The 13,700-nt window shown below is 44.4% G+C and overlaps 1 protein-coding gene and 1 pseudogene across 1 annotated transcript in view; one reads left to right on the top strand and one right to left on the bottom strand.

Annotated features, from left to right (window-relative positions):
* Window positions 1–1,318, top strand: part of HOXB13 (homeobox B13) — a 2,011-nt gene extending 693 nt beyond the window's left edge. Inside the window, exon 2 of the mRNA XM_027872702.1 lies at window positions 1,065–1,318. Coding sequence (XP_027728503.1) covers window positions 1,065–1,318 — 254 coding nt within the window. The remainder of the gene's footprint in view (window positions 1–1,064) is intronic.
* A 4,498-nt stretch (window positions 1,319–5,816) lies between these two features.
* On the bottom strand, window positions 5,817–12,974 carry LOC114050906 (annotated as a pseudogene).
* Window positions 12,975–13,700: the final 726 nt, after the last annotated feature.

Below are 13,700 nucleotides of genomic sequence, written 5' to 3'. Positions count from 1 at the left end.
GTGTGTGTGTGTGTGTGTGTGTGTGTGTGTGTGTGTGTGTGTGTGTGATGGCGGGGGAGTGATGTCGATATCAAGGCAGATTGGAACCGATGAAAAAGGGAGATTCGTAGGACTCGGGAAGGGAAAGGGAAGACTGGCTGCAGTTTATCTTTGGCAGTCTTCCCAAAACGGTTGTTAGGATCAAGTAGAAGGGTCTGTGCTGGCAAGGGATATGGCCAGCGACCCCTAAATATTGAGGGGGCAGAGCCGGAGCCTGGGAAATCTGGCACCACCAGGCTACCACCTCTGGCCCTTTTCCTTTGCTGTCCAGGAGGTCTGAGAGGTCTTTCCTATTGTGTGCGCAGCAGTTTGCATGTATGCATATTTGGGAGGGAAGCGGGTGTCTAGCTGTGCCCAAGAATCTATACTATGCATGAATGTGTAGTCCAGACGTTTTGCGTGGTCTCTTTGTATGGAAGACAGTTGTAAGTTATTTCTAAACAAAGGCAGAGCACGTCACCGTGCAGTGGAAATGACAGGTTCCTCACACCCTTTTCGGCTGAATTTTTCACTTTACTACCAGTCGTTTTGGCGTTGTGTAGACACCACCCATGTATGTACCCTCTTTTGGAGGGTAGTTTGTGGAGCGCTGGCCTGCAGTGATTGGGTCTGCTTAGATTCTCTGGGTTTTCGAATATTTCAGATCGTGTTTGTAACCTGTGTATGTGTCTCTGTGGTTATGTGTACCTGGATGTGTGTAGATATGTGGGTGGGTGTGGGTATATGGTCTGTCAGTGTACACACACCTGTGGCCTACGTGTAAGAGGCTCACGTGTAAGCCTTCTGTTTGTGTTTGTGGCTGTGTGCCTGAGTGTTTTGGGAAGCTTGCGGTGTTATATATGTGAATTATTTTTTTTTTTTGACACGTGTGCAGCTGTTTGGGTGTGCATGTGTTCGTATGATGTGGGTGGGGATGTATTTAGGTCGGGGTGCTCCTATGCTAAGAGCTAGGAGACACCCTAGAAGGCCCAGGGCCCGCAGTCTGAGTTAAGTATCTTTCTCCTTTACCTCTCCTTCTTGCATAGACGCCTCGGCCCAGCATCCGCCGGACGGCTGTTCTTATCGCCGGGGCCGCAAGAAGCGGATCCCGTACAGCAAGGGTCAGCTGCGGGAGCTGGAGCGGGAGTACGCGGCCAACAAATTCGTCACCAAGGACAAGAGGCGCAAGATCTCGGCGGCCACCAGCCTCTCGGAGAGACAGATCACCATTTGGTTCCAGAACCGCCGGGTCAAGGAGAAGAAGGTCTTAGCTAAGATTAAGACCAACGCCACCCCTTGATGGCGATCTCCTGGCGGGAAGGGAAGCCGTTTCTGGGGGCTCAGGACCCAGCCAGAGGCTGGGGCGAGTCTGGGACCAGTTGGGGGCATGAAACCCTAGCTAGGCCACGGACTCTGCCAAAGAGGTGTCCCCTGGGATCAGCCCTGCTTCCCAGAAGTCCAGGGCCCTTCCGATGAATAGGACAGCTGTGTTATGTCACTATATATGTAGAAAAAGAGAGAGAGAAAGGCCAAGGTTTTCTTTCCTATTTGCCTATATAGTTACACCGGGAGAAAAACTAAGAATAACAGTAACAGAGATAATATTAGTTAAGGTTATAATCATTCTCATATTCTCTGTTTAGCAGTTCCTTTGAGCGCCTTACAAACCACTTTCGATGGATCGAGCCCGATTAATAAATTAATAAATCCCCAAAGACACCCATCTCAATGGTGCCATCCTATTCAGACTCAGGTCCAGATGGAAAATTGGGGTCTCTCTTCAGGTCTTATCTACAGTGAGGAAGCAGAGGAACTGGGGACAGGGTGTCCACATTGCAATGACATACACTGCTAGTTCCTATTTTTCCAAGGCAAAGGCCAGCCTTCCAGCAATGGAAGTCAATGAAAAAGGGTGTTATCTTCAATAGGACATCCTTGCCACCTGCAGATTAAATAGAAAGGCACCCTTAAGAGTTCTCAGCCTTGGGTTATCCAAATTCTTCCTTTGGTTTCCTGGAAAATTGGTGTGAGGCAAAGCTAGTTCGCTCTCTGTTCTCTCACTTCTCTTTCCAGGGCTCTGGTCGGCTGGCGGTAACGAAATGGAGCTAGAAAAAGAATCTGGACAGTCCAATTTTTCCTCTCTGCCATGCCTGCCTTCAAAGCGCAACCTTAATATCCCACTTTTGCTCAGTTGTCTGGACAGAAAGTTGAGGATTAGGGATTATATGGGACCTGAATGAACTGGATACGTGTAGCAGTATAGACTCCCTTTCTTCCAGCCACAAAGAAGCTGCTATCCAGACGGTTTTGGTGAGAGGGCGGCCACCCTCCTCCCCAATTTAGGGTTTCTATGTGCTCTAGAGGAGGGGAGAAAAAAGCGGGGAAAGATAAATTAATAAATCTGCCCATTGAGTGCCCTCCCCCTTCCCGAACTTTGATGGTTGCTGGATCTGAGGCCTCTGGGCTAAGATTTAGGGTGAGTGGAGGCCCTTCTCTTTATAAAGTATGCAGAGGCAAGATTTCCAAATTTTAATTTGGAAAAAAAAAAGTGTGAGACTGGACTATGGCTAAAGGAACCCAAATCTGACTTCAGTTCGCCTTTGAATTCATCCTTCTTTGTCCTTCTCTCTCCCAGAGTTTAGGGATTTCCCCGTTTGACGTCCACATTTACACCCCACCCCCAGCCCTGGCTGACATTTCGGTGACAAGGGCTAAGATCCGATGTTTGGAGAGCAAAGATCCCACGGAGGCCCTCCCCTGTGGCTCTCTTTTGTTTAAGGTGTCATTGTTATACAGCATATGAGATATATGCTTATAGTAGAAGCCCTCGATGAAACTATAGTATAATGCAAGCTCTATAGAACGTACATTATAGCAGAGTGTGATAGATCTTAATGGAAATACGGTAGAACACCCCATTTAATATTACCCGGTGAAATAGACTCGATTCCATAACGCCATCTTTTGAGTTCCATTCCCTCTTTCTCGAAGGGCAGAGGAGGCAAGTCCATTAGCATAACTTGGGGGTAGTGGGATCTAGGCCTGGGAATTTGTTTAATGTTCAGCCATCCGATCCCAGGGAATCCTAGTCCTGAAGTCAGATTCTGGGAAAGAACGAGATGGAGAATCGGGCTAAGAATTAACAGAGAAAGCGATTCTGGAGCCTCGGGGAGAAAACTTTGGTTCCCTTGGGAACTCAGTTACTTTCTGTTTTCCCTTTTGGATCTGGTTCATTCATCTCTAGCTTTGACTTCCTCCCGCTTCCCTTCCCATCTCATCCCTCCTTATCCAAACAGCAAACCAAATCAAAACGTACTCTAAGTGTCCCCTTCCCATGTTCTGCAGTGGAGTGTGAGGAGGAAGGCAGGGGTCCCCAGGTTCTCAGAGCTACAAGTAGGTCATGCTTTCAACTAGGAGCTGCCATTGGACTTCTGCAGGGAGGTTTCTGGAAGTTCGGTAAACTTAAGAAATTAGGAAGGAATAAGTCGAAGAAGAAGGAAGGGGAAGGAAATGCCAGCTGGTGAAGAGCTAGGGCCAACCAGGCTGCTGCTTTGAATAACTGGGATAATATGCTAACAAACCTGTTATCGACTTTGAGGGTGAGGGACCCTTCAGAGCCCGGACTCCCACCTCCTGCCCCCAAAGCAGCGGTTTTAAGTAAGCTCTGTCATCAGCTTTAACAGTTTATGATTCTATAATTTAATTTTTCGCTTTCAACTATTAGTAAAGAGCCACAGCAGTAATTTTCTTAGACGTGGTATTGGGTTATGCAAAGAACAAGATCTCCCCCTACCGGCTATGACGCTCTACGGCAGCCGATGAATCTTCTGCCACCTTGACTTCCGGCTTGCTTTCGGCTTTAGGGTTCTGGGGTTCGGGAAAGGATCTCCAAAAGGTGGGGACCTGTTGGAGTGCAGGACGGATATCTGAAATCAATTGTACAGAAGCTCCCAAGACCCAATGCACAATCCCAGTAGGCACATCAATTGATTTAGCCGGTGATTGGGCTAGTAGAAGACAGCAAGAATGGGGGTTGGAGAGATCTAAAATGGAGAAAGAGAAGGACAGAGAGCCATAGCCCCACCTAAAGAGAGTTCGGGACCTTCCTCCCCTTCTTAGTCTGTCTTTGTTCTATACATAAATCAATATTCTGTGTATTAAAAATTCCCTGTGTGACATGTTCATATGTATAAATACGTGATTCATACCCATGACAGCAACAAGAGCCACCCCTTTTAAATTTGATTTTTCTTTATGTAGATAGAACTCTCCTGTAAATGCAATTCCTTCCTCTGTGTGTGTGCACGCTTCTAGCCTCATAAAGATCGTCCATATTTAATTCTTTCAGTCACATACGCCTACAAATAGATCAAATGTACATGTGTAACCGCCGTACCACGAGGCAACAGGAACGAAGGTGAATTTCCCTAGATCTTCCGAAGGGTTTTTACTGCAGAAATTAGAACCTAAAGATTGCCACCGTTATTCCGCGGAGCTGGGAGAAACGATTCTCCCGCGCCAAATGGCAACAGCTGCACTTGACCTTAGCGATAAATGTGTAGACAAAGAATATCTTTAAATAGTAACGAAAATTCACGCAGAGTACTGTTTTCTCTGCTCTGTTTTTAAACATTGAAAAATGGAAAATAACGGGGAGGGCAGGGGAGAGAAGGGTGTTTAGAAGTTTAATTCAGACACAAACGTACAAAACACAACCGCTCCACTTAAGAATATACCAAGTGATTCGTTGGGGAAAAAAAAGAAACTATTAAAAAGAAAACCATCGTTGGCCCCCTAGTCCCGCGATCCCACCGGATTCAGCATCTCACTGCCGCAGTCTGGCGGCCTCCTGGGAAGGTGACAAAACAGTGGCTTGTGAATAAATGGAAAGGATGGAGCCCAGGCCAGATTGTTTACTCTACCCGGTTTCCGGGACCCACATCATTACTACCACCGACGCAGAAGAGTTGGCCAGTTGATGAGGAAAAAGGATGGATACGGCCTCCAAGGGCTGAGTTTGAATCCAGATGCCTCCAGCTGTGCGGAGAGGCACAGCACACTTTGGTCTACCAGCCACCTCTTCCTTGTGCCCCACCTATCCTTTCGGTAAAGCACGGGTTTCGGGGGGAGGGGGGGAGCAGGCCTACCCCAAGTCTGTGCAGCAGACCTCTATGCATTCTCTGTTTTGACTTTGTCTATCTTGTCCGTGAGATTGTTCTTACTTTTGACGCAACTCATTCTTCCCAAATATTTCCCAATTCCCCATTTTCTGATTTTCCCTTAGTTGTACCTTTCCTCCTTCAAAGCACCACCTCCAAAACACAGAGAATTCTCTGCCTCCATCACCCCTCCCACTGGCCCCTTTTTATTAAAGTTTTAGTTAAAGTCTCAAGTGCCAGTACTTAAATGTCTGGGGGAATGAATCTACTTTCCACCGAGAGGAATTCAATAAAAGAACTCGTTACCGTAATCTGTGGAATAAAGCACAGCCCATGACTCCGACGAGGGAGGAAAAAGGAAGATGGTAGGAAGTCAGAAAAGGGCGCGCATAGGTTTTCTTTTTTTCTTTTTTCTTTTCTCTTCTTCTTCTTCTTCTTTTTTTTTTTTTTGGATGTGATTTGTTGTTGTTTTAATACATACACGAATTTCACCCGCCTGATTCAGTTCCTTTCCGGTTCAGAATAGGAATGGGTCCAGTATGTCCAGTACCCAGACAGACAGCCTCTGACCTCTTCAGTCCCTCTTCAGGACTCTGCCACCCCATCCCCCTAGTGGCTTGGCTAGAGGCAGAGAGCGATTTAAAACATCCAATCTTCCTCTCCCAGCTTCCAGGCTTGAGGTGGAAATACGGCGGAGGTGAGGACTGCCGTGGGGGGCCGGGTCAACTAGGGGAGGGAGAAAGAAAGAGAAGAAAATGTTTCAATTAGCTCCCTCTCTAAATTGCCCCGGAAGTGATGGGGCAAGGGGCCCCTCCTGGAATTTTGAAGGTTTTCTACTAAAAGATGTCAGTTTCGGACTTAAAAGATGGGGGAAGGGAGATGAGGCCCAGCCGGGAATGGGGGGGGGGGGGGCTTTTGCCATTGAACTTGAAGTTCCTGGCTGGTGGTCTTGACCTCTCTCGCCCTGGTTCTGCGCTGGAAGCGGGGTGGGGTGAGTGAGAAACCGCACAAAAGGGAAAAAGGGAATGGTTGGAGGGGGAAAAGTTGTTTCTAGATTGAAAATCTTAGTTGGGCTTTCAGGGTGACTAAACAAGGGATGACAGTGGAGAGGAGACTGCAGCCCTGGCCTCAATTCCATTCAGAACAGGAAAGATTGACTTTCTGGTTGAGGGTTTAGAAATTTTCTGGGGTCTGCAGTGACAGGGTGTATGTGTGTGTAAGGTTGCGAGAAGACGATTTGGGTTATAGATTTACTCCGTCTACGGGCAGGGTCAGAAAACATTCCAACCACCCTGGAAACAAACTTCAGCCTCGAAAGGGACGCGGAGCTGAGTCTGGAGATGAAATGGTAGAAGTTGAAGAGGACCCAGGAGTCCTGCAGACGAAAGGACCCACTTGACCTGCCCTGCGATGCCGGCCTCCTCTGGCTTTTGGCAGAGGCCCTCAGCGTTGGCTTATATTTCTTCCGGGCCTAGAACCTTTCCAATTTTCTAGGTCTCGTAGACAAGGCAGAATTGGGAGCCTTTGAAAATCAGCTGGGGAAAAGAATTGAGAAAATGGATGTGAAATAATATTGCTTAGAATGTCAAATTCGGTTGGTGTTTTGGTTGGTTTTCTTGACCTTTTTTTCTTTATTCTTTATACATATAGAGGTGGCTCATTTCGTAGGGAAGGGGGAGACAAAGGAGGAGGAGAAGGGGCATATTTGGAAATAAAGGTGGTATGAAATCAAAGGATAGCGATAATTTTTTTTTTTTTAAGAAAGTTAACAGAGGTGAGAAAACCACTTCCCCAAGCGTCATTCAGTGGAACAGTGGATTTAAGGATTAACTGACTGCTAAAGCTATACTTATCTGGAGGGGGTAGGCTGTTTTCTCTAATTAGTAAGTAGTAATTAGAGTCTGCCTCTTTATCTCTGCTTAAGAACCAGACCAGCCTAGCCGTTTTCACCCCAGGCTTATTATTTTTTTTGCAATGAAATTTCTTAACCTAGGAGTTCCTTCTGAGACCACTTGGCTGGCCCAGAGGTTCAGTCAGCTGTGCAGCCAGGGCCAGGCCGACTATGGGCTAAGAGAATTTGCCTGCTGATGGGCCTAGGAATGGGAGGGAGCTGGGACCTGGGCAGCCCTTTAGGGAACCTAGCCGTGTTCTGGGAGCCCAGGACAACCTTAGAAGAATGGAAGGTTCATGGTAAACACTCATCTTGGGGCCTAAGGGGATTCTTTTCGAGGCTACTAGGTTTCTTTGCCAGGACATCGATTTTGTTTAGTGGATTCTTTCGTTAGTGCTCAAAGATCCCACTTCGTTGACTCTTTGGAAGCATTTATTCGTTTTTCTCTGGGATAAGGGGTTACCTGTCAACTACAAATCACCGAGATTTCGGGTTTGTTTTTCGTTTGTTTGTTTGGTTGGGGTTTTTTTGTTGTTGTTGTTTTTTTTTGTTTGTTTGTTTTTGCTTTCACTTTCGGGTTGTAAAGACCCCGCGATCTTTGGGAGAGATTGAAAGGAGGGGAGGGAAGGGTAGGGTTCGTAAGAGACGGGTTATCAAGGGGTTGCTCTGCTTCCCTGGAGAGAAAGTTGACAGCCCAGGGACTCCCTCTCTTTACCTCTCTCCATCCCCTCCTCCTGTAGGGTTTCCCCTAAATAATTCTTTCCTTGGGAGCCTTTGGTGTCCCAAGGCTATTTGATCTTCATCCGCTTTTGTTTTTAACACGGGCCCAACTTATTCCAGAAACCAAAGCTTCTCATTATAAAGCGCTTTTCTTTCAAACATCCTGGGAACTGAGTAATGCAGATATTATTATCACCTTTATTCTGCAGATCAAGAAACTGAGGCTCAAAGAAACTGACCTTTTGTCACCCAGTTCCCGTGGTTGGAGTAATTTTAAGGCTCGGGGTTGTCGGTGACTTAGTGGCTCTATGTAAATACACTCGTAGGAGAATTCTCTTGTTTATTAATTGTCTGGATGAGTCCTTGTACAGATTTGTATGCTGTACACGAATATACATTCTTTCCACTACACACACAATTGCTCACAACCGCCTACACGCACAGTCGTTTATGCTCCATAGACACAATGATCTGCAAAGGATTGCCCACGAACTTTTCATCTGTGGCAGCATGTATACGTATGTATGTGTAGGTTAGTTACCAAATTTAAACCCCCACTCACCTTCCCATTCATTTGCTGTGCACGAACACAAAGGCATAGCTATGCGTGTGCTCACCTACACACGGCTCGTGGAAGTTAGCCTCACTCCCACCTTATTCCTCTCGAATACACCCATCCAGCACTTTACCCCTTCATACAGGCATACGGGTCACCACATACACTCATACATTAATTAATAAACATTTACATCTCTGTATCCTTGCACACCTCTGGAAATTAACAAATGTTCCCTTGTAAGGCTGTTAGCGACTCAGTGGTTGTAAACAGTCACGTAAGCAGACATGTATATATAGGACTGCACCTAAATCCAGAAAAATGCATAGAAACCTCATTCTTTGGTAGAGACTCACACATATGGCACTCATCCTAGAGTAGACATCCCACACACATAAAGACACAGACTCACACAAACATCTTTATCCTAAAAGTCACAAGCAGCATCCTAATGCAGACTTTCACACACCCTCCTGTAGACTCGTTTGTTTCTTCTCCTGTTTCTCTGTTTCTCTCTGTATCTCTTTGCCTATCTCTGTCTCTTTCTTCTCCTCTCCCTCTCTTTATTTTTCTCTTACACACTAGATTTAATGCTGGGAAAGACCTTAAGCTCATTTAGCCTAAATCGCCTCATTTTACAGAAGAGGAAATAGACCCAAATAGGGGAAGGAATTTGCCAGTGGTTACCTGGCTGAGGTTCAAACCCGGGTTTACTGACTGCAAATCTAATGTTCTTTCTACTACACAAGGCTACCTCTCCCAAACCCTCAAAGGTCCTCCTTTATGGACATGCACTCTTTTCCCCTGGAAATGCGCAGACCTTCCCTCCTACAGACTAGGAGGAAACTACACAGCAATTTACATTCTCATTTTCCAGAAAACCCCCAAGATGACTACCCAGAGGCCCACTTTGTTGAGATTCTCCCAACCCCCCCCCCCATTCTCCACTCCTTTCAGTCCCCTCAGTCTCCTTCTTTCACTCTTACTTCCTTTGTTTGGCTGAAGAACACTGTCCACTTCCTATCCCCAGCCCACCCCGTCCACCCAAGGTTTTTGTCATTGAACTTGAGACTGGGTCATAAACATTCCTTTGTTCCTAAACAGCTAGGTGGGGGTGGGAGGAGGTGGGAAGGAAAAGAGAAGGGAGGGAGGCGGGTCTTCCCTTCCATCCATCCCCAGTTCAGCAGCTTCCTGGAGAGAGTTTTAAGTTTTTGTAGCTTGGCCCAAAGTCTTTGATAACTGTCTTCGAGACTCTTTAAAATAAATTTAAAAAAAGACTCTTTAAAATAGATTACTTCCACCACTATTTCTATGAAAATAAACAACCCTGGCTGTCTTTGCATCATTTAACTTAGTTAAGAAATTTACAATTATTTCCACATTCTAAGAAAAAAGATGGTTTGTTATCAGGATAATGTAGGTTAAAGCAGATTCGTTATTAGGGTAATTTAGTTCAGTGATTTTGAGAGGTTCCTAATTCTTAGAGAAAAGTCTAACCTAGAATTATCTGGGGGAAAAATAAAGCATTTTATAATATTTGTCCCTGAATGACTGAAAGGAAGGTTCTGAGTTGAACTGAGCTCTTCTTTATAACTGTAGAGCCATCCTCCTTCCCTCCAAAACTTTTCAGTAAACTTTGTTTTTCTCTTCAAAACTCAGGAACAAATATCCAGTTAAATGGAATCCTGCACCATTTTGTCCTTAATATTAATGGCCAATAACATCGAGGAAAGGTGTGCTTTAGAAGGGGGATGGACTAGATATCTAAGGTCCTTTCCTGCTCTGACTTTTCATGATGTTCCTCCCATCCTCTGGTCTGGGTGGTATGGACTGTGGAGGCAGGCACCAGAGCTCAGAATATCATTAGCTCCACAACAACAATAACCACAACAACCACAGCCACAAACAATAACACTCAGAGTTCATTGCAAGGTGGTTTAATCTTGTGTCTTCTCTTGCCTTAGTATGTAGTATTTTTTTTTTAGTATGTAGTATTTTAAGAGCTGCAGGGTCAGTGATATTATTCTCCTGAAGAGTTCTCCTAGGGTGGTGTAGGATTTGAGCTGAGATTGTGTGTCTGTGTGTCTGTGCATGGGAGGTATTAGCATTCAATAGAGAAAGAAGGACTTGGAGAGGCACAGTTGGCTCCACAGCTATTGTGCTTCTTATTCTGAAATTCAGGAGACTTGGGTTCAAAGGAAATCGTCTTTTCTGGGGGACAGTTGGATAAGAACTGATTTCTGTCATCCTTTTCCCCAATATACCAGCCTCTAGGTTCTGGTATCTCCCAGAGGATAATTCAGGGAGGGTAAGGGAGGGAAGGGAGATGGATCCTCATTATTTCCTCTAGAAGATTTTAAGAAAGGAAGAAAAAAAAAAAACATTTCTCCTCTTCTCTCTCTTTTTCACTCCAGCGCTGATCCAAGCATAGGTCTACATGGAGCAAAATAAAAGGGAGAATTGAGGGAATTTTCTGGGTAATTTTCACACACACACACACACCCAACACACTTTAGCTTCTATTAGCTAAAAGATTTGGATTAAATCTTGCAGGATGCTAGTAGATTTTCCTCAGGGCAGGAAATGTTGCACTTCTGCCTTCCTGTCCTCAATATGTAGTGCAATGCCTTGCACATGGTAGATACTTAATAAATGATGAATTGAATTGTTAACAGAGGAACCTTTCCTTCCTTCCTCTCCCTCTTTCTTCTTTCCTCCTTTCCTACCCTCCTCCTTTCCTCCCTTTTTCATTCCCTTCCTTTCTTCCTTCTTTCCTGCCTTCCACCCCACCCCTTTCCTTTATTTTCCTGACTTCTCCAGACTTGTGGATAACCCAGACATCAGGAATAAAACTAGTGACCCTGGTTTCACCCTGGCAAGAGAAGACTCCAAAGTGTCAGACATAAGAGTGAACAGGTCAGGGAACAGGATTTGTTCCTACGACAGGTGAATTCAAGGGAAAAGATGTGATTAAAACTGGCCAAGTTTAAGTGCCTTCCATTAGCTTCCTGGTGGACAGGTGGGCATGGGCATTGACTGGTGTATATAGCCTCAGTAAATTTCATTTTGTGAAATTTGAATTATCCAGAAAATTGCAGTTAATGGATGTTAGAATTGTTCCCAAAGTTTCTGAGCTGCATTTGTTTTTCAGTGATGCTGAGGGAGAAATAATATGTCCACAAAACGGTAGACCTATCTTGACTTTATCTCTCCAGGGGCCACTGGATTAGCAGCATGTAAAAGAAATAGTGTGATCATTGAGGGAAAAACAGCACCCATCCTCCTGCACCCATCCCTTTGTATTTCTAAAAATTAAGAAAGATTTACCATATTTATTCTAAATAGAGGTGTTCACAGATAAACAAACCTAAGCAAAAGGCCTGGATTCTGGATTCTACAATGCCCAGTGGATCCTCGGCTGGACTTTTGTACTCTGAAGTAATTGTCAGGATTATTCTGGCTGGAAAACACCTGAAGACAAAGGGTGCATACTTTAGAGACAAGAAGTGTGAGCGTCTGTGTGTAGGAGCAAAGGGAGGGAGGCAGGGCAGCATCAATGCATTATGAATGGGAATTCCCTCCGCCAAGGCGGATCTTAATTTATTTTCATAGGATCAAAGATCTTGAGTTAGAAGGATCCTTAGAGGCCACTTAGTACAACCCTTTCATTTTACTTACAGTTTTGGAGAGGTGCCTGAGGCTCCATGAGATTAAGAGACTTGGCTATTGTCACATGAGCATCAGAGACCAGATTTTAAACCAGGTCTTCCTGAATGAAACCAACCAGGCTACACTGACTTTCCATATAAATTATCCATATCTCTATATTAATTCTCTACTTTATTTTAGTGCAGGCATGATTTGTTTTTGTTTTTGTTTTTGTTTTTATTTTTGATAGGTGACCCTAGAATCTTTATTAACTTCCTGCCTCAGTCCAGGTCCACAGTTTATGGCCATAACACAACAGGATCTGGGTGTCCTTGGTCTTTGCCCCCTCCCTTTGACGTTCACGGTCCTCAGGGTGCTGATCTTATAGATGCTGTGCAAGAAAATGCTGCTGCTGTCCAAGGCATGCATGAGATTGAAGTCTTCCCTATTCTCCAGCAGGTTTGAATGGATATTGATCTCTGCTTCCAGTCTGACCTTGATGTTGAGCAGGGTCTCACATTCCTGTGCCTGGCACTGCCCCCCTGTGAGCGTCTGCCCCAGCTCTGCCTCGAGGTATAGCAGAGCTGCATTGATCTGTTCCGTCTGTACAGCATAGCAGTCTCCACCTCCCTTGGGCTCTTAGCCCAAGCTGGCTTTTAGATTTTGAAGAGAGTCCGGGTCAATCTCTAGGGACTGGACTGTACGTTTCAGCTCAGTGACAGTGCTTTGAGCAGCTTCCTCCTCCCCAGATCTTGTGTTGATAGCCACAGTGCTCTCCTCAATCTGCTGGAACCAGTCCTTATCAAGCTTCTCCCTGTTTTTTTTTTTTTTTAGCCAGGGCATCATACTGGGTTTGGATATCAACCATGACCTTGCTAAAGTCCTGGGATTTGGCAGAGTCCACCTTCACAGTCAGCCCAAAGCCTGGTGCAGGCAGTCTTAAAAAGGGGAAAACCCAACAGAAGAAGTTGATAAAATCCATTTGTTTGAATGAACTGAATGGTAGTTCAGACCAGAAAAAATTATTTTTAATAAGTTACATGCATATTTATATTTTATAATATTAGCATTTATAATTATGTTTATATGTAATATATTCATTATATTACATATAATATATAATTATATAAAAATTTATAATTATAACTATAATTTTATAATTATATATTTTATTGTGTTATTATTTTTATTAATGTTTATTTTTATGTTACAAAAAATAGTCCAACAAAACTGAGTAAAAACTGAGTTGTCTTTACAAACATTCCTAACTCAGCATCTGTAATTGTCTACCCCTTGCATTCAACAGTGCTCATTGCATTTATACTGAGTCCAATGCCTTTTTATGTCATTTCTGTTTACATTATTATAATCATTGTTTATATTATCCTTTCTGTTCTGCCTATACCAGTCTTCCCATGCTTCTTTGAATTCTTTCCATTCCTTATGTCTTATGGCACAATAACATTCCATTATGTTCACATTCTGTGCTTTATTAAATTATTCCCCAATCCATGGGCACCCACTTTGTTTCCCATTTTTGCTATCACAAAAGAACATGAATATTTTGCTACGTATGTGACCTGAATGTCAGACATTTTCTGTGTCATTAGAGTAGCATAGAAAACTGAGGTTTTGCAGGAAATCATAGTCAGGATTTCTATTCCAGGTTCTGCCAAGAACTGGGTAGTACATTTAATTCTATTTCTAT

Source organism: Vombatus ursinus, unplaced genomic scaffold, assembly GCF_900497805.2.
Source record: "Vombatus ursinus unplaced genomic scaffold, bare-nosed wombat genome assembly UNPS02014801.1, whole genome shotgun sequence".
NCBI classification, from domain to species: domain Eukaryota; kingdom Metazoa; phylum Chordata; class Mammalia; order Diprotodontia; family Vombatidae; genus Vombatus; species Vombatus ursinus.
Note: the sequence above shows the minus strand (reverse complement) of the source record. Positions and strands in the feature narration are given on the sequence as shown.